Here is a 25949-nt window from a genome sequence, read left to right on the forward strand (position 1 = left end):
AAGAGATGAAGACTGCAGCCCCCACAAGAGGGGTCCTCAGCGACGAGACAGCCGCCTGGCTCCCCCACAGGACGGGGGGTGATGAGACAGCCGCCTGGCTCCCCCACAGGACGGGGGGTGATGAGACAGTCGCCTGGCTCCCCCACAGGATGGGGGGGGGAGGTGCACACACACCAGCCTGTGGAGACCGTGGAGCAGACGGGTGCAGGAGGGACACGCAGACCCTGACCCCAGACAGCACCTCCCAGCCAGGAGGCCCCAAACCGGGCCAGGGAAGCCGAGGCCCACAGACGGCACGGGGCTGTGAGGAGCCCGACCCGGGCTCGGGCCCCGGTCGGCGGGACAGCCGGACAGTTTCAGTGACCGCGGGGCGCAGCCTTCCATGCTCCCTGCCCCACCGCCCGACACACACCTGCTGTCAATGACACCCGGCCTCAGTCCCAAGGCCAAGAGGCCTGCAGCCCAAGTCTCTCTACAGTGAGGACCTGGGTCGTGAGGCACCCCCGCCCGGCTGCAGGAGGAAGCAGAGCCCAGGACGGCCCAGCACCCAGCACGCTTGGGTTGTGCTGATGGTCTCCAGAGCTCCCTGCCGCCCACCCCAGCCCTGGGTCTCCTGGCCCATCCTCCCGAGTGGCGGCAAGCAGGCCCCAGGACCCACCTCTACACTCTCTGGGGCTCATTCCAGGTGGAGCCCCCACCTCCCACCTCCCGCCACAGTCCCCCAGAGCCCAGCCAGTCAGCAGGGCCCACCGGGACCGCAGAGAGGTTCTGATGGATGCCTCTCCCCAGCGGGGCTGGGAGCCACTGGCAGGCAGGACCAAGGGTACCTCTCTTGTAACCCCAGAGCCTGGCACGAAGCCTGTGCTCAGGTCAAGAGTCAGTGAGTGAGACCAGGGCCCTCAGGGATGTTTGCTAACCCAGCAGCAGCGGCGGAGGCCTCTGGAGGGAGTGAGCACCCCGTCATCAGAGGTCTGCGAAGGAGCTGCGGGCAGGGAGGGCCGCGCGCCCGGCAGGCCTACCTTCGCGCTTCATGCCCATGGCCAGGCACTTCTGGTAGCGGCAGTACTGGCAGCGGTTCCGCTGCCGCTTGTCAATCAGGCAGTCCTTGTTGTCGCGGCAGGTGTAGGTCAGGTCCTTGCGCACCGTCCGCTTGAAGAAGCCCTTGCAGCCCTCGCAGCTGTACACCCCGTAGTGCTTGCCTGCGGGCGGGGCGGCCGTGAGCGCCGCGCGCGGGCCCGCACACCAGGGCCCGCATCCTCGCTACGTCTGGGCTGGCGCCCGGAAGGGCTCAGCCGGCCTGCTGGGCTGGGGAGGGGGCGGTGCGAGGGCACAGCCCGGCGGCCCCCTTGCCAGCGTCTCCACTGGAGCCACCCGCCCGCCGCTCACCATCTCCTGGACTTGGAGGCACTAGGAGGCCCAGGGTGGGCGGCTCGGAGCTGCGGAGACCCCTCGCTGGCGGGCCGGGCTCCTGCCGCCTGCACCCTCCCGGGGGGATCCTGCGGCCCCGCCTCCGGCCCCGCCCTACCCACCCTCGGCCCCGCCCCCGGCCCCGCCCTGCCTGCCCTCGGCCCCGCCCCGGCCCTCGGCCCCACCCTCCCTGCCCCCGGCCCCGCCCTCCCGCGCCCCCGGCGGCTCACCTGAGGAGCGGTCCCCACAGATGGCACAGATGTGCTTGGTGAAGGACGCCATGTTCCCTGAGGGGTGGGCCGGCACTTTGAGGACACCATTGAGGCCCAGCGGGGGCTTGATGTCTTCGCTGCTGCTGACGGGGTTCATGGGCGAGCTGAGCTGCGGAGGGAAAGTGGGGTCGGCCCGGGCAGGTGCCGCGGGGCGTCCGCGGGGCAAGGCAGGCGCTGCCACGCCCCCCTCCGCGGGGAGAGAAACGGGGGCTGCGAGGGGGCCGCGCCCACCCCCGGCCACGTGGCGCGGCGGCCCAGCCACAGGGAGCCCAGCAGGGTGTCCGCCCCGTCGGCTGGGCCAGGCTGGAGGAGGCCGTCCTGCCCCCGGGGCCCCAGCTCCCAGGAACCTCAGGCTCGAAGGGGACCCACGAGGCCCCGGCTCACACTCCTGCCCCTCGTTCACCTAGGTGAGACCGGCCTGCCACCCCCGGGCGCTGCCCCAGCAGCCAGCCAGAGCTCCGGGACACGCTGGTGTGGCCGGGCGCTTTGGGGGCCCCAACCCATGGGTGGGCACCGAAGCCTGGCCCCGGAGAGGAGGGAGGGGAGAGGGAGGAGGCAGCAGCCCTCCACGCGCGCGCGCGCGCGCACACACACACACACACACACACACACACACACACACACGGCATGGTGGGGGTCTCAGACGGAACGATAGCACCCCTACACACACACACATCCTCCGCCATCACACACACACACACACAGACCCATCCTCACACATACACACACACACACACACACCCCCTCCGCCCCTCCCATCACACACACACACACACCCATCCTCACACATACACACACATCCTCTGCCCCTCCCGCCATCACACACACACACCCATGCTCACACACACACACACACACATCCTCACACACACACACACACACACATCCTCACACACACACACACACACACACATCCTCTGCCCCTCCCGCCATCACACACACACCCATGCTCACACACACACACACATCCTCACACACACACACACACATCCTCACACACACACACACACACACATCCTCACACACACACACACATCCTCTGCCCCTCCCGCCATCACACACACACACCCATGCTCACACACACACACACATCCTCACACACACACACACACATCCTCACACACACACACACACACACATCCTCACACACACACACACACACACACATCCTCTGCCCCTCCCGCCATCACACACACACACCCATGCTCACACACACACACACATCCTCACACACACACACACACATCCTCACACACACACACACACACACATCCTCACACATACACATACACACACAATCCTCACATATACACATACACACACACACACATCCTCACCCCCACACACACCCCCTCCGCCCCTCCCGCCATCACACACACACACACACCCTCTGCCACACACACAATCCTCACACACACACATCCTCACCACCCCCCCACACACACACCCCCTCCGCCCCTCCCATCACACACACACACACACACACCCATCCTCACACATACACACACACATCCTCACCCCCCCACACACATCCTCTGCCCCTCCCTCCATCACACACACACACAATTCTCACACACACAATCCTCACACACACACACACACACACATCCTCACACACACACACCCTCTGTCACACACACACACATCCTCTGCCACACACACAATCCTCACACATACACACACACCCCCTCCGCCCCTCCCGCCATCCTGACGCTGCGCCAGGGGGAAGCGTGGGAAACTCACCGGTCACCGTGGCAACAGCTGCCGCGGCAGTGACACAGCAGTTTTGGTTCCGCTGAGCCCACCCCAGCTCTCCCGTCAGCGCCTAGGGCCCAGGGGTGCTTCCCACTGCACCCTGCAAGCCAGCCGCGCCCCACGGGCGCCAGGGCGCCAGCCGGCAGCCCCCCAGCGCCCTCACTTCTGCAAAGCCCTGACCAAGGCGGAAGTCGGGTCCTGCAGCACCTCTGGACAGATCGCAGCAGCCGCGCGGCCCCCAGGTCGCCCCAGGCCGGGCTCCTCCTGCACACGGGAGCCTCACCCGCTTCCTTCCATGTGGGCCCCGACTCCCGGCCCCCTCCTCCCGGGACAGGAGGAGCTAGTGCTCAGCGTGCAGAGAGCACAGACCGAGCACCTGCAGGGACTCTCCCAGCCCCGGACGCCTGGGCTCGCCTGCCCAGGCGGCCACCTTGATCCGTGAGGACGCTGAAGCCCACAGGACTCGGGGTGCTGCAGGGAGGCCAGAAGGCCAGCTTCGGCCACGTGGGGCTGTCAGGATGCAAGGGGAGAGGCGAGGGGTGTCCAGAGGACCCCACTGCCTCAAGAATGCCCCCCGCTCCCCCACACACAGTCTGCAGGCTTCAGGAGCATCTCCCAGAAGACAGTCAACTCAGCGGGGGGCCCGGCTATTTGCCGAGTGTCACCGTGCTGGGCTGTGCCCGTGGGAAGCCCTGACTGAGCGGGGAGAGCTGCCCGGCCCCCCTCCAGAGTGGATGCAGTGGCCAGCCAGGGGCACACGGCTTTAAGGGGTCATGCAGGTGTGAGCTCAGGCCTCTGGGAGCCACAGCTCTGAGGGGCCCCCTGCATGCTGCAGAAAGGGTGTCCAGGGCCCCGGGAACACGCCAGCCCAGAGCCGCAAGACAGCCCACCAAACACCCAGCCAGGCGCCCGAGGTCACAGAGAACACCCCCACCCCCGCGGGGCTTGCCAGGATGGGGGGGGCGGGGCAGCCACAGCTGACCATGGGGGTTCTGCCTCCTCCGTTCCCTGAGTGACTTTGGGGGAATTATCTAACCGCCCTGGGCCTGAGGCTTCTCATGTAAAGACAGGAGAAACACGAGTGCCTCCGTCCAAGGGTTGCCGTCAGGAGCGATTTGGGGGCTGCGCTGACAGCAGAGCTCATGAACTCAGCTTGGGGCACAGCAAGCAGTCTCCGCCCGAGCACTGGGGCCTCCGGGGGCCGCCCTCAGGCCGGCTGGACTGCGGACAACGGAAGGCAGCACCCAGGCAGAGGGGGCCGCCAAGCATGTGCTTGGAGGAGGGCACGCCAAAGGACTGCTGGGAGAAGGGCAAAAGACCGGTGTGGCCGGGGTGGCCTGTCAGCAGCAGAGGCCAAGGGAGGTCCAGGGGCCCTGAGGACGCCGGTGCGGGCCGGAGGCTGGGCACGAGGCCTCCCGTGGGCTGTGGGAGACCGGCTGTGACTCTGAGCAGCTGGATCCTCTGGGCGGCACCCCGGAATGGAACTCGGGCACTTCCTCTGTGGGTGCCCAACCCATGCAGGGTGGGTAGGGGCCACCTGTCCTGTCCCCCAGGCCCCCACAGGCAGGCCCCTGGGACTGGTGTCCGCCATCCGTAACCTGAGGCGGCCTTAGCACAGGGGAAGAGCCCTCAGACACAGTCAGCATCAGTGGCGGCTCCGCGGCGTACCCAGGGTGGGGGCCCATCCCATTTCCCCTTTCACGTCCTTGGCATTCATCTCAGTTCCCGCGGAGCCTTCGGGACTGACTGAGATAACTGCCTGGCTCCATCGGGGCCCCAGATCTCCTCCTGTCTCTCGCCACCCCTCGTCCACGCCCACCACACCCTTCCTTTCCAGCCCTCGCGGGTAAGGCCGATCACCCCCATCAGCATGGAGTGGGAGGCCCCTGGACTCCACTGGCCTCTGCCTGCCCATCGAGGCCAGGGACAAACCCCCACACTTAGCCTGGTGGACACAGCCTCACGGCCATGGTGCCCACAGCAAGGACAGGCAGGGCCCACACGGGTCCTGCTCGGGGAGGCTCGCCAAGGTGGCGAGGTCAGGGCGCCAAGGTGCCCACACATGCCCGGCACTGCAGGTGAGCTCTGGGCCGAGGTGGGAAACGCCCCCTGGGCTGATGGAGCCCCCGAACCAGGGGAGAGGAGAGGCAGCTCAGGCCACAGTGCCTGCGGCCCAGCCTGGTTCTGCCCAGAGGCCCCAGCCCCACCCGCATCCACTTCCCCGCAGGGCGCGGTCGAGTGGGGGGCCGTCCCCACCGGCAGCAGAAGTCAGACCGCCTCCCTGGTTCCAGCTCCATGACTTCGCGGTTGTGGTTTTGAGGCGGAGGTGGGGGGATGCCCCCCCCCGAACTCCACCCACACTTCCATGAATATGGGGAACCCCAAGTTTCTAAGACAAACTGCTGATGCCTAGAAGCTAAACTCGGCTTCCGAGGAAGGAGTTTATGGGGGCAGGGTGGTGGCGACTGAGGCCTTCCCAGGAATGGTGGCCGGAGGCTGAGCCCAGGGCTCAGACCGTGTCTAAACTACCTGTGGCCTGACTGACCTACAGAAGGACAGGCGGACAGCTGAGCAGCGCATGGTGGTGAACGTCGGGTCACACCTGCACCCCTCCGCTCCCCGAGCCCCGGCATCAGCCTCAGGGGACCTGCGGCTCCTCGCTCACAGGCACCTGCACTCAACAAGCACGCATCGCGTGCCGGGAGCCTCGCTGTGTGCCGGCAGCAACACAGACTAGGACGGACGAGGCCCCAGACCCCCCACCCCTCCCCCAGACAGGCTAACCCCCAAGGCTTGGGGGGCATCATTGCCACCCTCGGGCCCTGCCCCGCAGAGCCCCCACTCCAGACTCACACCCAGGCTCCTCCGCACAGGAGCCCTCGGGGCGTGCAGGGCAGGCACCAGGCCCAGGGGCACCAAGGAGCTTCGCGCCCCGAGAACCAGCAGGTGCTGCCTCTGGCCCGGTTCCCAGGGGACAAGTGTGGGCCGGCCCTCGTCTGCCTCTCGCTGAGGGGCAGGCACTCCAGCCAGTGAGGATCGGGGTGTGGTGGCTACGCTACAAAGAACACGGCCAGGCCCAGGAAGGCAGCTGAGACCCCTCGTGCCAACCCTCCAGCCTTCTGTCTGCTTCTGGAAGGCCAGGGGACACAAGGGAGCACGGGCCCCCCTGGAACAAAGGGACTGACGAGGGGCCCGGAAGAGCCAGGGGGTGCTCCACCAAGACTAGCTCCAGACAGGCCCAGCCGACGGGCAGGGGGTGGGTTCCAGACCTCAAAGCACCCCGCCCTCCTGTGCCAGGAGTGGGGAGTCCTGGAGGCAGGGCAGCTCCCGGGCAGCAGGCAGCCCGCGGGACATGCTGACACCGTTAGTCACGCATCTCTGGGTAGGGGGTCCTGTGCTGGAGTCCCTCTCGAGCTGGCTTTACTGCCCCTCCCAGGGAGACAGCTTCCAGAGCTCCCCTCACAGGGCCCTCCTCTACTGGGGCCTCCTAGATGGACAGGCCTTCCTCTATGGGCGCACCTCCTCTATTGGGACCTCCTTGATGGGAGGGGCCTTCCTCTATGGGGGGCCTCCTCTACTGGGGCTGCCTTGATGGGGGCCCTTCCTCTATGGATGGGCCTCCTCTACTGAGGCCTCCTTGATGGGAGGGGCCTTCCTCTAGGGGACCCCCTCTACTAGGGCCTCCTTGATGGGAGGGGCCTTCCTCTATGAGGGCCTCCTCTACAGGGACCTCCCTCTATGGGGAGGGGTGCTTTCTCCACAGGAAGGCTTCCTCTAGTGGGAGCCTCCCTCTATGGGGAGACCTCCCTCTGCGGGGTTGGTCTTTCTCTATTGGGACCTCCCTCCACAAGGATGACAGCTGCTCCCAGACATGAATGACACTCAGAAAAGGGGAACTCAGCTTTGTCAGGAAAGAGTTTGAGCCCCAGAAACAGGGAGGACCCTTGGGATGCAAGCAGATCTCCCAGACATTCAGCAGCTGGGGTCCTGGGCACCCCAGGCAGCTCTGTCAGGGTTCAGACAAGAGGCACCCACACCAGGTGGGTTGGCGGGGGTGGGCGGTGGGACCAGGCCTCAGGGGTCTCCCAGACAAGAGCTGGCTCTGACAGGGGCCAGCTGCCTCCTGACCCCGACACAACCCCAAAAGACAGACTGCTCCGAGAAGCATCTGAGCAAACTCGACCATGGAGACCACCAAGCCCAGGAGGTCACCTCTCTGAGACTGCTCCAGAGGCAGAAGGTAGAAGTGACGGCACCTGCTTCCCAGGGATCTCAGAAGGTGCAGGTGAAGTCAGGCCCTGCTCCGGGCCCTGCCCCCTAGTCAGGCCCCACCCCTGGTCCAGGCCCCGCCCCCTAGTCAGGCCCCACCCCTGGTCCAGGCCCCGCCCATTAGTCAGGCCCCACCCCCTGGTCCAGGCCCCACCCCCTGGTCCAGGCCCCGCCCCTTAGTCAGGCCCCACCCCCTGGCCCAGGCCCCACCCCCTGGTCCAGGCCACGCCCCTAGCCCAGGCCCCACCCCTGGTTCAGGCCCCGCCCTGCACCTACCTGGGGGCTGCCGGTGCCAAAGCCCAGGGTGGGTGTGGTGGGCACCGACATGGAGTGCGGCCCCATGGGGGAGCTGATGACCGAGAAGGGCGGGCCCATGCCGTTGATGGGCGAGCTGAGGGTGCTGATGGGTGAGTGCAGCTGTCCCGGGGAGCCGAGCGAGGAGCCGATGCTGGGCCCCAGGGAGGGGTGCAGCGAGGGGGCGGCCATGGAGCTGCGCGCCGCGGGGGAGCTGAGGGAGGAGGAGTTCACCTGCGTGGAGAAGTCTGCAAGACAAGAAGCCACAGGAGGCTGGTCAGGAGCCCGCACCGGCGACCCGCTATCCCTCGGGCCACGGCGACCACGCCAGGCCTGGAATGGCAAGCAACTGCCTGCGCAGGGCCCCGCCGGCCAGGGAGGCCCGGCCGGGCACACCCAGAGCTCCCTCCGGGGTACCCGCCACCCCGGCCCAGCTCCATGGTTTAGGCTGGGCCCGAGGCAGACGTAGGAAGGGCAGGCAGATGGCTGCCCCTCCAACCCGCAGCACCCCAGAGCCATTCACCTGGAGTGCCCTGTGGCCCGGAGTTGCCAGCCTCTCTGCCCATCTACTCAGGGGGTCAAGGTGAAAGTCTGGGGATAATAAAAACCCTGAAGGCTGACGTTTCCACCACACCCACCGTGCAGCAGAAACAGTCCATGTCCTCAGTGTGGATGAGCGAGCCAAGCTGGGAGGCACACGGCAGGTACCATCACCCCATTTCACAGAAGGGGAACTGAGGCCCTGCGTCCTTCCACTACCCACCACACGCACGGGCCTGCTCAGGGACCCAAGCGGCGGTGGCCGAGACACCACACCCCCAGGCCCTCCAGCACATGGGGCCTTGGGGAGGTACGGCTTCCTGTGTGCCCGGGGCCTGCTGGCCTGTGGCCCGGGGGCGGGGAGCTTCCCAGTGGGCCTGGTGGAGGGGCCCGGGTGTGCGCCAGGCTGGAGACAGGCAGCCTACAGAAGCTGCGGTGAGAGGCCCAGACCTCCCACACACCAGCCTTTCATCCCAGGGTTTTCCAAGTCCCGTCAAGCACTGACTGGGCCTCCCCTCCCCACCCCGAGGGCTCAGCGAGAAGCTTCCACAGGAGGGAGGCTCTCTGGGGTGAAACTGCCGCCCGAGGGCCTGAGCAGACCCCGGGAACTCAGAGAGGCCCAAACAAGGCAGCTGGAGCCAGAGCTGCAGGCCACAGCGAACCCTGCCTCTGTCTGGCAGGGTGCCCTGAGCACACCAGGACCCCACCCCCCAGCCTGCCCGGGGCCTCAGCCTTCCCGTCTGCAAAACGGCGTCCGGGCCTTCCGGCCAGGCCTGCAGTGATCACACAAGCTTCTGACAAGTCGAGCGGGCCAAGGATGCAATGCAGTGGCCCTCTCCAGGCACCCCCAGGTTGGGGGGACACCCTGCCTGGACCACCCAACAGCCCCAGGAGGATTTCGCATGCCCAAACCGGAGAGCAGCCGTGCCCAGAGCACTAGGCTCAGAGCAGGAAGAAGCCTTGTCTGGGCATCGCCCCCAAGTCCTCCCCCCATCGGTCACCGGCGCCAACAGTCCTGGGGATACGCTGCAGGACACCACCACCTCCAGGCACAGCCAGGCAGGCCCGACTCCGGCCGGAGCCGAGCTCTCACCCAGGGCCTTCCGGACTTGTCCACGGAGGTGCTGGGCACCCCACTCTGGGGGCTGGTCCCCGCAAGCACACAAGAGGCTCTGCCAACCCTGGGGACCGCCTTCTCCGGGAGCTCTTCCCCATTTCCTTCCTGCAGCTCCCAGCTTGCTGGACACCCTGTCCCTCACGTGCCCTCTGAGGGAGGAGGGGCATGGCAAGTGGGCCTGGAATTCCAAGCCAGGGAGTAGTGGCCCATCTGCCACTGCACCAGCAAGACAGCCTCATCTGGAACCCTCGCCATTCACAGAAAGGAGCACAAACCATTTCACTGAAAATAAGAGCTTATGGAGTCCAGGTCCAGATGGCGGCACCTACTGGCATAGATGGGAACTGCAACCCAGCCCTAAGAGCCATTAAGCTTCCTGCACCAACCTTAAGGGGGCTTCCCTGACAGCTCAGCTGGTAAAGAATCCACCTACAATGCGGGAGCCCCCGCTTCGACTCCTGGGTCGGGAAGATCCCCTGGAGAAGGGAAAGGCTACCCACCCCAGTATTCCTGGGCTTCCCTTGCAGCTCAGCTGGTAAAGAATCTGCCCACAATGCGGGAGACCTGGGTTTGATTTCTGGGTCGAGAAGATCCCCAGGATAAGAGATAGGCTACCCACTCCAGTATCCTGGCCTGGAGAATTCCATGGACTATACAGTCCATGGGGTCGCAGAGTCGGACACGACGGAGCGACTTTCACACATGACCCACAAGAGGATGCCTGCACCTGTGTGACCAGGGGTCTTCCCCCAGGGGTTGGCAAGAGCAGGCAGGCTGCAGGAAGAGAAGTAGACACAAGGTCTGGCTGCACGCCCTTGACCTCACTGAACGCCCGCGACCTTGCCCACCCACCTGTGACGGACAACACACAGCTGGCATGACCCCCCCAAACCTGCAGCTTCCCCCAGGCCCACAGTCACTGCTCCTTCCCCAGGACCCTGGGGTGCCCACTTCACCCGCGCTTGCGCCCCCTCCTGCGTGAGGAACTCTGCTGCAGGCTAGCATGGGCCCCTCCCCGCCACTGAGTCCCGAGGAGCACCCTTCTGATCTCCAGGGCGCGGGGGGGGAGCAAGATGGACATGACAATGTGCGTTTTGCAGGCATCGTCCCCAGAGAGCACAGCGGCTATCACTGGGGCCAGAGATCAGGTGAGTGTCCTGACCTCTGCATCCAGAAGCCCGAGGGCCTGGCCTCCTGAGGAGAGCCGCCCATCGTTCTCCTCCGGAAATGAGACAGGAGTCTGTGACCAAGAGGGAGATGTCACCCCGGGGTTCCTGCAGCTTCCCCACCTCCACGTGGCCATCCGGGGGCACTGGAGAGTCTCAGATTGGAGGAGAAGGCAAAGGGGCTCCCGTAAGGGGCAGAGTGCGGCGGCAGGGCCGGGGGGCCCGGAGCCCCTTGCGGCCCCCGCTGCTGGCCAGCCACGCCCGCGGGGCAGGGCCGCAGAGCTCCCCACGCCCACAGCCGCAGACACTCGCGGGCCTGAGCTGGGCCTGAGCCGCTGGCTTGTTTGTTTGTTTGCTGCTCCCTGGCAGGAAGGGGCGGGAGAAGCAGGAGAAAGCTCTGGCCAGAAGGAAGCAGGGAAGTGGCCTGTTTGGCTGCCAGTGCCAGGCGGCACCCCAAGTATGAGAACTGCGAGGAGGGGGAGGCAGGCGCTGGAAAACAGCGGGAGAGCCTGATAGGAGGAAGGGGGGCGCTGGGAGAAAGAGGAGGCGGGGGGTGGAGGGGGGCAGCAGTCCTGGTACAGCCCACCCCCCAAATGCAAAGGGGAGGGCCTGGTTCCCCAGGCCGGCCCCCAGGCTCACGTGCACACCGACCGCTCCAGACCAGGGGGCTGCGGGCCCCAGGGAGGGGCCACCTCAGCCCACGCCCACCTCGGCAACCCCCATGGCCCCCAGGCCCCCACTCAGGGCCCTCCCCGCTGACACGCGACGCCCACCGCAGACACTTTCCCGGAGCCCGGGTGACAATGCCCTGGTGTGTTTTCTGGAGTCTTCTGGAGTCTGGCCAGGCAGGGAACCTCAGGAAGAAAAGCGCCCGAACAGCCCCCGCTCCACGCGCACGCAGGCTCTGCTGCTTCCGGCCAGTGTGTGTCCCCACCCCCTGACAAGCAGTGGCTGCGATAAGGCGCTCTTCTCGAAGTCACACTTTGGACTTGCAGGGGACTTGCCACCAGCAGTCACTACGTGCTTATCTGATTCTGGGCTGCAGGGCTCAGGGCTCAAGGCTCAGGCCCAGACCCCACCCTGGGAGCCGCTGACACCCAGCCCTCCCACCCACGAGGACCCACGAGCTCCGGAGGAGGGGCAAAGCCCAACTCCCGAATCTCCCTGCCCAGAGCCTGACCCAGGCCCAGAACCGCCCTCCGCTGACACCCTCCCTGCCCCTACCTCCGCTGACACCCTCCCCTCCCTGCCCCTGGGGGCCAGACCAGCAGCAGGCCGTGAGACCAGGCCTCAGAAGGAGGGCTCCAAGGGTACACAGGGACCTCCAAGGAGAGGCGGGCAGCCCCGACCCGGGCAAAGTGACTGCAAGAGCTGCCAGGCTCGGGTCAGGAAGGCCTGGCTGGCAGAGTGAGGGACAGATCTCTTTCTTGACACAGAAAGCGTTTCAGGCCATTAAACTGACTCTTAAATGCAAACACCTGGAGACCAGAAACGGAAGGCATGGAGCAGAGACGAAACGTCCCGGGAGGCTCAGCGCCCAGGGCACAGCAGTGACTACAGGGCCCCAGGGTAGGGGTGAAAGGCTACACTCGGCAGAGTTAGAGACTGTTCCCACGGTACAGGCACAGCCCGCTTCTTGAGGTGGCGAGTTCCCCGTGGGGGCTGTAGGCAAGCTTGGGCATGGCCAAGTAGGAGGCCCTGGGCTCCCTCTGGGGGGCAGGGGGCATTCCCCCAGCCAACAGCCCCCAACCGCATGGGCTCCCTCCTCCAGAAGGCCCTCCAGGGCCCTCCTGCCTCCCTCCCCGCCCCAGGCCCCCCAGAAGGAAGCCGGGGAACCCCCACCAACTCCTTTCCGGCCTCTGCCAAGGAAGGCGGGGGAGGCAACAGGAAATGCCAGCCCAAGGCGAGCCTCGCAGCCTCGTGGCCAGGGGACCCCCAAGCTTCGGAAAGCGGGGCTCGGGGGGCTGCGCCGCTCTCCTGAACTGGCAGGGCCCAGCAAGGCGGGGTCCGAGCAGGCCCCGGGCTGGGATCCAGGGCCCAGACCGCACGTCCTGGGGGCCAGGAGGGCACCAGGCCCGGCCAAGCAGGAAGCCCGGCAGAGGCGAGGGAGTGTGGGGAGGGGCCCCAGGCAGGAGCTGGGCAGGGGGCGGGAGCAGACGGGCAGGGGCAGGTGACAAGACCCCGGGGGAGCCAGCCCCCGACCCGACCAGGAACAAGCCAGGCTCTGAGCACGAGCGTCCGCCCCCCACCCCTGCCCGGGGACCACCCTCCCCGGCCCCCCGGAACCGAAACCCCACGGCGGGGAGCTGGCAGGCCCTCCGGAGCTTCCTGGGACGCCCACCCCCAGCCCCCGCCTTCCGGAAGGACTGCTTCCCCTGGCACCCGAGGGAGGCAGAAGTGGCAGCCGCGGGGCCTGCGGCGGGACCGCGGCGCGCCGGGGTTTGGGGGAGGAGGCGGGGCGGCGGGGAGGTCCACAGGCCCCACGGGGACGGGGCCTTCGGGAGTGGGGGCAGCGCCCCTTCTAAGTGGGCGCACCTGCTTTGCAGACCCAGGAAGGGGGCCCTCGAGCCCCTGCAGGGCGGGGTCCCAGCCCAAGCCGGGGGCCTGCAGCGGGTGGGCCAGGCAGCGCGGCCGGCCCTCGGCCTCCACCCAGGGGGCTCAGGTGGCCTGGACTGCGGCTCCGCTGGGGTAACCTGGCCCCTTCCCCAACAATGCCCCCAGCCCCAAACCTCAGCCCCAGCGTAGAGGACACGGGTCAGCTCGGCCCCCGCCTTGGGGCCTCAGAGAAGGGTCGAGCCCAGCAGGCAGGCGGCCTCAGGGGCCCTAGCGAGGGGCCTCCCCACCGGCCGAAAGGGTCCCAGGCCCAGGAGGCCATCGACGTCAGGGGCCACGCCAGAGCCCAGGGCGGCCCCGACCCTCCAGACCCCGGAGGAGACGGGGTGGGCGACACAGTGACCCAAGACACGCGTCTCCTTCACCCCTCGCCCACCGCTCAGACACCCCTGGACACCCAACAGGGCTCCACCCTAGCAGGCCGCGAGGAAGGCAGGCGGCCGCCAACTGTAGCTTCCTGGCACTGCCCTCCCCAGCCTCTGTGACACCTGGGGGAGGGGGAGGAGAGGACAGGCGGAGTGGACGCTGAGGGGCCGGCAGGATGCTGCTGAGTGAGGGGCAGACCGCATGACTCCACGGCTGCCAGGCTACGCCCAGGCCCATAGGGACCAGGGGCGTGGGCCCGGTGGACAGAAGCTCCACCATCACCATCACCACCCTCACCAAGGCCAGCATCACCACCCAAGGGACCACCTGCCCTGCCCCCGAGGCGGTGGACGGTGACCCTGGATGGCTTTTGCCATGAGTGACAAAGGGACGATGCTCCGGGGTTCTGATGGCCGTCCTGAGCTGGCCGGGGCTGGCAAGGGGCAGGGGGAGGAAGGGGAAGTGGTGGGGCCGTCCTCGCCCGGCACACCGGTACGGTCTGGGGGCACTGTGGTTGGGCCCAGTGGTGGCAGGTGTGGCTGGAGCCCGGCCGCCGTGGTGGAAGCGGGGAGCACAAGCAGGGGGCGGGGGCGGGGGGCAGACGGGGCTCCCGGGGCCGGCCAGCACCTGGACCTCCAGGATCACGAAAGAGCTGAGGTGTAATAGTGCCAAGGCCCTGGGTGGGGCGCTCGGGCTGGGGTCTGGGCAGGAGGCCGCCCCCTAGGCCCACCCCGGAAACTCACCGTCCCAGGGGGCTGGGGTCCAGCCTGCACGCCAGGCCAAGCAAGAGAGCCAGCTTCCTCCCGACTCCTGCAGCGGACCCTCCACGACCCACCGGGTCGGCGGCACCTGGATAGGCACCCACGGAGGGCACTCCCTGAGGGCACCCTAGGGGCTGAGGGGCATGCTGAATCTGGAGGGGGCACTGCTCCGGCCGCCACAGTACAGAGAAGGGGCCTGAGCCCCGGAGCCCCGTTCACCCGACTCTCCATGGCTCAGGGAGCTGGGCTCGCGGGCTCAGGGAACACACCTGGCCAGAACCCCGGGATGCTGGGGCCAGACCGCAATGGACGCCTGCAGCTCTGGCCAGGGCCCTGGCAGCATGACGCCCCCTCCGCCAAGACACCCCGAGCGTGCCTGGTGCTAAGACCACCACACAGGCCGCTCAGAGCCTCGGGATGACGGGGCCTGCTGCACGGATATCACCCCCCCTGCCCATCCTGCACGCCGCAAGAGCCCCGAAGGCTGGCTCCCGAAATGCCAACTCGCCACCCTCCCCTCCCCTGCCCCACAACTCCAGGGCTTCCTAAACCTCAGGGCTCGGCCAGTTCTTCAGGAGAAGCCAAATGACCCCAGACGGACCAGTCTCTAGGTCAGCCCAGCAGGCGGGCCTGTCCCCAGAGGCTTTGGGGAAGTTGGGGGCTGGGGGCGTTTAGGGTCAGGACTGGCAATGACTGGACGGCACCCATGGCGTTCGGAGACCCTCCCCAGGGCCAGGCTCCTACCTGGCTATGTTTCTCCATCCGCCCAGCAGGGTGCCCACCCCGGGCGCAGGCCACAGAACCACCAGCTGGGGCCCCCAAACACGAGGCCGGGCCCTTTAGGAGAGCTCCAAGGCTTACGACTTCACCAAGAGGCGCCCCCTCCGCCCACCCTGGAGACAGCTGGGGACAACGAGGATTCAGGCGACCTCACTGACAAGGCTCCCCGCCCTCCCTAGCGTCATTCCTCCTGCTCAGCGGCCAGACAGGAGCTGCCCCGTGGGGAGGCCAGGGAGGGGCCAAACCCACACCCCCAGGCCTGCTGGAATCCCCAGGAGGAGGCACAGAAAGCGGGGCAGGGGGACCACAGGGATGGGGTCACAGGGCTGCTGAGGCTGTGCTCAGCCCCTCGGTCGTGTTGGACTCTGCGACCCCGTGGACTGTAGCCCGCCAGGCTCCTCTGTCCACGGGATTCTCTAGCAAGAATACTGGAGTGGGCTGCCATTTCCTTCTCCAGGGGATCCTCCTGATGCAGGAGCCAAACCTTCGTCTCCTGCATCTCCTGCCCTGGCAGGTTGATTCTTCACCACGAGCGCCGCTGAACCTGCGTGCGACGCCGTCACCGCCGCGGCCTCTGCAAAACGGAGATCCCCAAACCCAGGGCCCGCTGGCGGCTGGTGGCTCGTGCCGCCCCCACCCCCCGCCCCCGCATGAAATCAGAGCATCCTCGAGGCAAAGCTCGAGTCTGGGGAACAGCCCCAGTGGCCGCCCTGACCCTGGGAGCCTCGGGGTGAGGAAGGGGCTGGGAGGGCAGGGTGCTCCCACCGCCAGCGCCAGAGCCGGCTCTCCGCCGGACGCCCTCAGTCTCACGCAGGGGCCCCAGGCCAGCCCGGGAGGCCGGCCCCGAGTTCCAGGCTGGACCTGCTGCCAGTGGGGATGCCCACCGTGGGGACGACGGGTGCGGGCAGCCAGGAGCACGCTCACCTCTCTGGGGCCCGGCAGGGGCTCCTGGGCACCACAGCCTCCCGTCCAGGCAGCGCCCCTGAACCTTCCCCAGCACCTACAGGGCGCTGGCCCAGGCAGCGGAGGAGGAGGGGATGCGGGCAGTGGGGGAATTCCTGATGAAACCCCGCCTGCCCCACGACCGTCTGGGGGGCAAGGGGGCCCCCCGAGCCTGCGGACCGGCTGAGGCGGTTTCTCTTCAACAGGAAAAGAAGTGATGCTTGTTTCATTTTGAGCCGTGCTGCTCCCCGGGCTCAGGGGCCGCCGCCCAGCTCTGTCGTGGAACATGGGCGCCGCCTGCCCCTCCCCCGGCCGCGGCCTGTCTACTCCTTCACGTCTCCCGCAGCCCCGCGGCATCGGGGACACCCGGCAGATACACAGGCCTCCTGTGCTGGAGACGGGGCAGCCGTCCTGGGGGCCCACCCGCCCCAGGATGCCGGGCGGTCAGGGAGCAGGGCGACTCCTCGGGACTCGATGTGGGCTGGCCTCTCCCGGGACATCCCCAGCCCTCCCGCGGCCCTCAAGCATCGCCATTTCTCGGATGTGGGCACGGACGCCCAGCACCTCCAGGGCCACGTGAGGGGTGCAGCAGGGCCAAGCCTGAGACCCGGGGCGCAGAGAGCCGGCCCAGCACCCGAGGGGCTCCTGCGGGGCTTTTGGAGACCCCGCCACCGCCACGTGCTGCAAGCTCTGGCCCCTCGGCGTCCTCCCAGGCAGAGGTTCACCCCCACCCCCCGCACTGACTCAGCCGGAGTCACCAGGCTGGTGCCCGTCGTGAGCGGAGGCGCGGGCGGCAGGGCCTCTGCAGACGGAGGCAGGGCTGGTCCCGTGAGACAGACAGAACGGGAGCGGGGCTTCCCCGTCTCCGCCATGGCGCGGGCGCCTCCTGCCTGGACCGGCACGGCGGCCCCCACACACCCCTGCTAAAAACCTGTGGGGGGGCCCACACAGACTGCAACTCGGCACGCCTTCGGGCTCCGTCCCACTGTGTCGGCCCACCTGGGGGCTCACGAGCTGGCAGGACTGTCCCCACGCTGAGATCTGAGCCCCGCCCAGCTGCCCCTCGGGGACCTGCTGCGTGCCAGGCTTTCTCCAGCCCCCGCCCCAGGCCCCCAGCAAGTGGAGGGACAGGAGGGGGGTCCCACTCTGTACCAGGGGCCCGAGACCCAGGAGGCCCGAGAACCCCGCCTCATCCACACGAAGCATCGGCGCATGGTCCCAGGTCCCTGACCTGAGGCCTCATTCCTGACACACCTCACGGGCCAGCGGCCAGGAGGCTGAGACCCTCCGCAACCCCCAGCAGGTACTTTTCAGGGGCCGTGGCGGCAGCAGAGGGGAGAAGCCGGCTGACCCCCAGCAGTGAGGGTGGACAAGCGACACAGGGGACAGGCCGCATCCACGCCCCTCGAGCCCCGGCCCAGAGAACCCACGTACGGACTCGGCAACCTCCCGCGGCAGCATCCAGCCCGGCCACCCAGTCCACGGGCCTCCAGGCAGGAGCGGATGGACCGGCTGTTGGCTGGAAAGCCTCCCTGGGCCCGGATGACCGTGACCTCCATGAGGGCCCCATCAGCCCCTCTGTGCAGCGGAGCCTCGAGAGGCCACGCTCCATCTGGCTGTGGCCAGGCCACAGCGGCTGGCTCAGCGTGCCCTCCCGGCCCCGTGGCAGCCCCCTGCACGGGTCACTCAGCTGTAGGCCCACCGTGCCCTCGGTCACCACCAGAACCTCCCACGACTCCCATCACGCCCCTCAATTCCAAAGGCCCCCTCTCCTCGCCTCCCCAGCACCCCCTGCCTTGCCCCGGGCCGCTGGCCCCGCGCCCCCTGCCTCAGCGCCCCCTCCCGGCCTTCTTGGCCTCGCTGACAACCACAAACCACCTCGAGGCGGTCAACCGTGTGGGAGGGGGCCCGGGGACTGTAGGTTTCCACCGCTGGTGCCTGCCCTCGGAACACCGGCGGATAGCCTCCACAAGCTGCACGCCCCGGGCAGCTCTGGACAGGAGGTGGGGGCCGGGGCTGCCGATCACCATGCAGCCTCGTGGCTGACGGGCACCCCCAGGGCAGCGCCACGCGGAGGGGCTGCAGTGACCAGACGCTGGCCCAGGGCAGCTGGGCTCCAGGAGGCCCAGCCTCAGGGGTGGGGCCACACCAAGGCCGGGGGGCGCGAGCCAGGCAGGCAGGGTTCTCCGGCTCTCACGGCCACCCGAGGGAGTGGACTGCCCCCCCGGCACGGGACACAGAGTGGCGGGGACCCAGAACCATGCCTCTCGAGGCTCCAAACCCACCCTGATCCCCAAACCCACACGCCATCCACAGAGCTGCGTGGGCAGTGGGGCTCAGTCCCTGCCGGGGACTCGCGGCCTGCTGGACCTCTGGGGAACCCTTGCCACCTGGCCCCGCAAGCCATCAGCTGCAACCTGCGCCTTCAGAAAGGCAGTGAAGCACAACCGCGCTCCGTCAGGGGCCGTGAGCGCGGCAGCCACACCTGCAGGGCCGAGCGGGCTGCAGACGCAGGTGCAGGGAGACCCCGGGGATGAGCGGGAAGGCCTGGTGCGCTCGGGACGGCAGCACCAACTGCAGACGCTCAGACACGGCTCGCGTTTGACTCAGGGAGCCGTCCTCGCTCAGGGCCGAGTGCCTCGATGCTACCCACAACGCTCACACGCCGCTTTGGAGGACTTCCCAGACAGTGAGCAACTGGAAAAAGCGGGAGGCGGTACCAAGAGAAGCCAGGCAGGAGACAATGGGCAAAAAAAGAGCAATCAACCGAATACCCAGCAGCCAGGTGCATGTTCTACGGCGATAGACCCCCACACCTGCACGCATCTCCTGAGTGTGGCCTGAACAAGGGTCCCCTCCGCCAAGGAGATGCGCAGCGTGCCTGCCGGACACTCGGAATGTGCGGCCACCGAACACGATGACACCTTGTCACACGCGCGCTGCTACAACCAAAGTGCCCGCCAGACACACACACACACACACTCACTGCTCCCGAGAACTCCGGACTCAGAGTCAACACATCCCACACCCTCTACGAGCACAGAGCCGCCCAGGCCGGCCCAGGACGTTTTCTGTATGAAGGCCGTTTCACGTGACTTTGAACGTTCAGTCATGTCAGGAGACAAACGAACCTGGACAGTCCTCTTCCCCGCACTCACTTCACAGGCGAGGAGACCAACAGCGGGGCTGGAGAGGCTGCCCAGCACGTGCCCTCGAGACACAGCTGCTGGGGAATGTGGACACAGACCCCCACCAACGCCTCCAGATGAGGAAGGCAGAGCCCCCCGCCGCTCAGGGCCCTCCACTGCAGGAGGACGCAGCCCTCGAGAAACCCTGGGCCTTCAAGGAAGCTTGGGCTCGGAGACTTGGACCTGGAGTCAGCCTTCGCGGTCCCTTGGCAAGGGTGGGGGGCGCCAGCATGCCTGAGTGCCCGCCCCTGAAATCCTGACTGTGCAGAACACGTGCAAGGCTTGTCAAGGGCAGGGGAGGGCAGGCAGCCCCAGCCAAGACAGCCCAGCGCCCCACTCTCCAGCACGCTCTTGCTTCAGGTGCCCGCTCCAACACCGCGTGGCTCCCGGAGACGGCCTGGAGCAGCCTCCCCTGGCGCCAGCACCATCCACGTGGCGGGAGGGGAGCCGGGCCAGGCCCCCCCCCCAGCCAAGGACAGGCCGGTGAGGCATCCCAGATGCAGGGGCTGGACCCTAACCAATCACAACAGCAGGGACTCAGGAGGCCTGGACGGGCAAAGTGCTCCTGGCTCCCGTGTGGGCTGCCAGACCCCTTCCCTGAACCGCCGTGTGGCTCTGGGACAGTCACGTCCCGTCTCTGGGCCTCGGCGTCCCCTCAAAACTGGGCGCAGAGGAGTGCGTCCTTACGGGAGCACTGGCAAAGCGTGCTGAGTGAGCCTAGCGGGCCCTGACACAGGGCGACCGTGACGGAAGAGAGTGCCTTGCAACCAAAACAAAGGCGGTGGCTGTGAGCTGGGCCAGGCGGGAGCAGGTGCTGCCCCCCCCTGCACGATGCGGGGGCTGGGACCCCCTGGGATTCCAGCCTCTTCCAGGCCTCCTCCCTGCCTGCCCCAGGGGAGCCGAGGCCAGGGCCAGCTGTCCATCCTGGGCCGGCCCTGGGCAGCCCGACCCACACAGAGCTTCCTCAGTGGGTCCAGGGCCTCCTGCAGATAGACAAACACCTCCCGCCCCGGCCTCAGTTTCCTCGTGTGAAGAAGGGCCGAGCCAGACTCCAAGAGGCCCTCCTCCAGGGAGTTTCAGGGCGAGGGGACGGAAGAGACAGTCCCCCTCCCCTCCCCATCCGACACCTGCTGCGCAGACACCAAGGGAAGACTCGGGACCCCAACAAGACGCCCTGGGCACGGCCAGGCTCTGGGCACACGCTGGGCGGCCACGCTGGGGCCCGGGAAGGTGCAGGGCTCCAGGGACACGCCTGGCCCCTGCCCGCTCTCCTCACCTGCCCCCGCCCAGCCCAGACACCCGCCAGGAGCGCCAAAGCCCGCAGGGGAGACCCTGGCCCCTCCCACGCCACCTGGCCCCCAGAGCCCCCCAACCCCGGCCCAGCCCTACCTGCCAGCCACCTACGGTCCCCCGCCCGCCAGGCCAGGCCGCCTCCCGAAAGAGAGGCCAGCAGGTGCAGCCTCATGGCCAGGGCAGGCGAGAGGTCCCACCAGGGGGGTGGCCCCACCGGCCCCCGGCCGGCCGGCCCGGGGTCCCGCGGCCCCTGGCGCTGCAGCATGGTGGGCAAGCCAGCCGCGGGAGCCTGGGAAGGGGCCCGGGAGGCGAGCGTCTCCGCCAGGCGGCTGGGAACTCGCCAGACGGCCGAGTTCCCCTTTCCCAGGACCGCCCGGCCCCCCACCCGCGCCCAGACACCTGTGACCACAGGCCGCTCCCATTGGCCAAAGCCCAGGGCTGCTTAGAGGAGCACGGGGACCCCAGCCTCGTTTCCTCAATCTGAGCTTGGCCTCGGCTTTCGGACGGCGCTGCGCACAGGACCCGGGCCCAGTCAGGGGCCAGCAGAGGCCAAGGGCGAGGCCCGGACTGCAGTTCAAACCCGCTCACGGCCACCAGAAGCCGGGACGAGGGCCGGCCAAGCGGGCTGGCTGAGCCCAGCGCCCCAGCTGCAGGCTGGTGTGAGAACGCAGGGATGGGGGCAAAGGCTCCCGACGCGAGGCCGGCCGTCTCACCCGGGACACTCAACCCTCCGGGTGCACTGACTCGGCCGGGGCGCTGGAGCAAGCCGACACAGCCCTCGTGGGGTCCACAGACCCCCGGCCACCGACCGTCAGGTCTCCACCTGACCCCGCTGCCCACCAGCAGCGGAGGTCCTGCAAGAGTGACAGCAGAGGCCCAGGCTGAGCCCAGGATGGGCCAGGGGGTCTGGTGAGGGCGGCGGGCAGACAGCGGGGCTCTGACCGCCAGGAGGAGGGGGCGAGCCACGAGGCGTCCCCGACCGGGAAAGCAGGGCCCTGGCAGGAGCAGCTGGGCCCCAGGTGGGGGCTCTGCCCCCCAGAGGGGAGCGAGCAGGAAGTTGGGAAGGAAGGAAGCCGTCGTGGCTCCCGGCCACCCTCCAGCCACACAACGGGGTCATTCTTCCGGGGCACAGAATGCCTTTTGTAGGCCAGCGGCCAGCGGCCCAGCCCCGGGGCCGGCAGTGGGGGTGGGGCGCGGGGGCCGCGTCACAGGGCCCCTTGGCCCTCCTGGGCCCGCACAGGCGAGTCCTGGCCCCCCACCCCCAGAGGCCTGAGGGCCAGCCAGCTGTCCACATCCGGCTGCACAGGCCGGCTGCCCCAGCAGCTCTGGCCGCACACGCTGCGTGCACATTGCCTGCTCCACGGCGGCTGCGGGCATGCTGGCGGCCCTGCCCGCCCCGAGCACGTGGGAACCCTGCGCCCACGCGGGGTCCAGGCTGCCTCCCTCCTCTCCCAGGACTCCTCCGGAAGGGCCGGGGTCCCCCTGCCCAGGCTGACCCGGCGACAGGCCCAGCAGCAGCCCCCGGGCGTCTCCCGCGTACCCCCACCCTCGGGCACGCGTCAGCCCCCACTGAAGTCTCCACCTGAAACCCAGCCTCCTGTGGGGCCTGGGCAGGAGGTGAGGGGGTCCACCCCAGCCCCCCCCCCTGCCTGAAAAGGTCCACGCTCGCGGAAAACCACCCAGGCGGGGGCTCGGCAAGGAAGAGGGGACTCCCGAGCGGTCACACGGCCGAGTGGCGAGTCCAGGACACTTGGCTCTGGGGTGGAAGGTGGGACGTCACTGCCCACCTCGCCTGGTTCGGGTGTCTGCCGAGCCCACGTGGTGTGGTTTTCACGATAAGGACACAAACAGCCTCTGCGGACTCCTGTTTTAGCAGGATCCCCACCCGACGGGCCTGCAGCTGCGGCTGCCCCTCCTCCGCAGGGGCCGGGATTCCCCGCTTCGCTCCTCCTCTCGGCTCCCTGCTCCTCCAGTTCCGGGCCCGGGAGCGCGCCGGGCTAAGCTCGCCCGACAGACGGGGGTGGGGTGTGGCGGGGGCCTGCCCGCCCGCGGCGAGGATCCCAGCCCGGCCCAGTCCAAGGGGCAGGCCAGGCCAACTCAGCTGCGGCCGGTGGTCAACCGTGACACCCGGCTCCTCCCCAGCCGCTGAGGGCCCGGCCGGGCAGCCAGGGTCCTGGGCTCCCAGGACACGGCCGGGAGGTGCCCGTGACGTCCTCGGGGCCCTCACCCCACTGACTCAGTTCGTTTGCAGCCGACAAGCCTCGTCACGTGAATGCTCCCTCCAACCATCACCCCCAGGCCCGCTCGCGCTCAGCCGCACAGGTGGCAGGCGGGGCCGCCTCTCAGCGTCGCTGCAGACCCACTCCCAGCGGCGCCAGTGCTAGACCCGGGGCCCCGCCTGGCTGGCAGCTGGCTCCCACCCACCCCGTCCCCTAGCATCGACCCGCGCGGGGACAGTCCCTCCTCCCCCCTTCCCCATCACAGCCCATCCACCCTGTGCACCCTCAGGGCAAGTGGAGCTGAGCAGGCGCCGGGCCTGCCCCGCCGGCCGGGTGGCCTCGGGGGCGACGCACCCTGGACACGTGACCCACCTGTGCGGAGACGACTCGGGGCGGGGGGCTCTCGCAGGCCTATGTGTTCAGAGGTATCGACCCCGGCCACCTCACCTCCGTGCGCGCACACGAGCCACATCTGTGGGTCCAACCCGAGCGGCAGTGCCTCTGGGTGGGCAGAAAAGGAGGGGCCCCGGGGAGCCGACCCGCGGAGCTGAACCAGCCGGGGCCAGCCCACGGCGCTCACCTCTCTTCCCCAGCCGCGTTCAGCAATGCCACGCTGGTAGCCTAGGCTGGCCACGGCGGGAGTGTCTGCCCCACGGATAGCAGAGCAAGCCACGGACCGCAGGACCCAGCCCCAGGCTGCCCTCCGCTTGGCCTCGGCGTCCCCCCAGGTGTAGCTGGAGGGGGCCGGCAGGGGGCCTGAAAGGTTCCTCCCCTCGCCCCCAGAGATCTGCTGTTCCTTCCAAGCACAGGGTCCGGTCCAGACCTCGCTTCTGGGCCACCCGGCTGGTCCGGCAGCAGTCAAGACGCTGGTGCAGGGCTCGCCCCGTGGGCAGCCTCTGGCTCCCACCGGCTGTCCTAGGCCTGCCTCGGGGCCCACCTCCCAGCCTCCAGGAGGCCGCCCAGCCCCACTGCAGCCCCGGCCTCTCGCCCTGGCAGTCAAGGCGCTGGCGGCCGGAGGCCGGGCCCTACCCTGGGCCCCCAGAGCCCAGGCGAAAACAAACACACACACCACCCAACCCTCAGCTTCCTTCCTCCCCGCACGGCCAGTGGTGAGAACAGCAGGCAAGGGCCAGGGTGGGCGGAGGCAGCCTCACCAGGGCCACGTGGAGCCCCCCGTGCCCCGGGCCCGGCCCGCGGCGCCCCCGCCTCGTTCACATCCTGGCGGGGGCAGGGCACGGGGGGTGCAGCGCAGAGACCAAGGCCCCTCGGGGCCCAGCCTGGGGCGGGGGGCGGGGCAGAGGGCCCCCAGCTGCCACACCCGGCGGCGGGCACACTGAGGCTGGGTCCCTCCACCTGCAGCGCCCCCCGCCCCCCAGGAGCACTGGACTGCCCCTGTCCCCACACCCAGGAAGCACCGCAGGACACCCAGCAAGTCACAGGCTGGTCGGCAGGGAAGCCACCCCCCAGAACCCAGACCCGGGCCCCCAGCCCTCTGCTGACCGTTATCTTGGAAAAGATTCGGCAGAGGTCTCCACCCGTCAGCGCCAGCAGGCCCAACCTGCCCCACACAGTCCTCAGGGCCCAGCGCCCCGGCCCCTCCAGTGGGTGTGGCCCTCGGCCCCTCTCGGCCCCAGCCCTGGCCCTCAGCGTAGACGCAGTCATTCATTCCCCTTGCGTCTTCCTGCCAGGGACACCCCCTCCTGGAAGCCCTCCTCACACCTGCTAGACAGAGTAGGGAATTCAGGACAGGGGCCCAGCCCCGTGGATGCCAGCTGAGGTCTGAGCCGTCCGCCCCCGAGGGCAGGCAGGGTCCCCGCCCCAGGCGTGCTGCCTTCTCAGGCCGCGGCCACCTCTGCCTGCTCCAGCCCCACGCTCCACCGCCCCCAGGACCTGGGAGACCAGCCCAGCCCACAAGCCGCCCCTCGCGGCGGTGCCCACGCCGGCCCTGGAAGGCGGGACATCTCCAGGCCCAGACCCAGCTCCGTCTGCAGCCCGCACAGCCAGCACCCCGCCCCACCGTGGGGCCCCCGAATCCCACTCCTCCGGGGCTCTGCCGGCTCTGCCACCAAGCAGACAAGAAGGGTGCTGACCCTCAGGAGGATGGGAACCCCGGCGGCTCTAAGCACCCCCCCCCCCCCGTCCCGACCCCAGGACTGGCGGCCCTGACGCACCGCAGGGGCCCTTCCTCTGGCCTCCGACTCCCAAGACCCAGGCGCCAGGGCGCTGCACGTGGTCAGCGGGATGCGGCCACCCCCGCCACACGGGACGGGACAGCCCGGGCACAGAGGACCAGGGCCTGGCCTGGAGGTGGTCTGGACACGGAACCCCCGGACCCCGGGGCCTGGACTCCATGTCCGTCTGCCGCCCCACCTCCCCTGGCCCCAGCAGGTTCTCAGCCCACGCGGAAGGTGGGCACGGGGGGGCATAGGGTCCCTGTGAGGCACGGCCTGGCCCGCAGCAGGAGAGCGCCCCCCCAGGCGCTCGGAGACCCCGCGCGCAGGCCTGGGCTGTCCCGGCTGCTCCAGGAGGCCACACGCAGCCCCCACTCCCCCACCGCCCCAGGGCCGCGGCCAGTTCCCAGGCCTGGTCGGCGGCGTGCCCCGTCATGCCAGCCCGCGGCCCGGCCCCCGCCGCCCCCACGCCCAGGCTCGGGGTGACTCATGGGGCCGGCACGCCGCCTCCGGCCCCCCCGCAGGCGGCCGCCCTGAACACACACACACCTGTCCAGACTCGATGCCGCAGGCCGGCGGGTGGGCCTGGGAACCGGGGGCGGGGCCGGCCCGGCTCTGGGCCACAAAGGGCCCCTGGGAGAGGCCCAGGAAGGTCGAACTCAGGCAGGCGGCCCAGGAGCTGCAGTCTGACCCCAGAGACTCCACGGACCCAGGGGAGCATTCAGGTGAGGGCCCAGGAGCTGCACTCCTGCCTGCCCCGCGCCAGCAGCCCAGACACCAGGGTGCTGACCGAGCG

General features: G+C 68.6%; 1 protein-coding gene across 2 annotated transcripts in view; it reads right to left on the reverse strand.

The window, feature by feature from the left end:
• Positions 1 to 25949, reverse strand: part of RXRA (retinoid X receptor alpha) — a 91937-nt gene that overhangs the window by 19961 nt on the left and 46027 nt on the right. The window contains exons 1-4 of one of the 2 annotated variants that reach the window (XM_065928056.1): positions 23355 to 23446; positions 7980 to 8245; positions 1638 to 1788; positions 1020 to 1199 (exon numbers count right to left, since the gene is read on the reverse strand). In XM_065928056.1, coding sequence (XP_065784128.1) covers positions 1020 to 1199; positions 1638 to 1788; positions 7980 to 8189 — 541 coding nt within the window. In that variant the 5' untranslated portion in view covers positions 8190 to 8245; positions 23355 to 23446. Of the gene's footprint in view, positions 1 to 1019; positions 1200 to 1637; positions 1789 to 7979; positions 8246 to 23354; positions 23447 to 25949 lie in introns of those variants that run through there. The other variant, XM_065928057.1, reaches the window with a different exon arrangement.

The sequence above is a fragment of the Muntiacus reevesi genome, chromosome 3 (genome assembly GCF_963930625.1).
Source record: "Muntiacus reevesi chromosome 3, mMunRee1.1, whole genome shotgun sequence".
NCBI classification, from domain to species: Eukaryota; Metazoa; Chordata; class Mammalia; order Artiodactyla; family Cervidae; genus Muntiacus; species Muntiacus reevesi.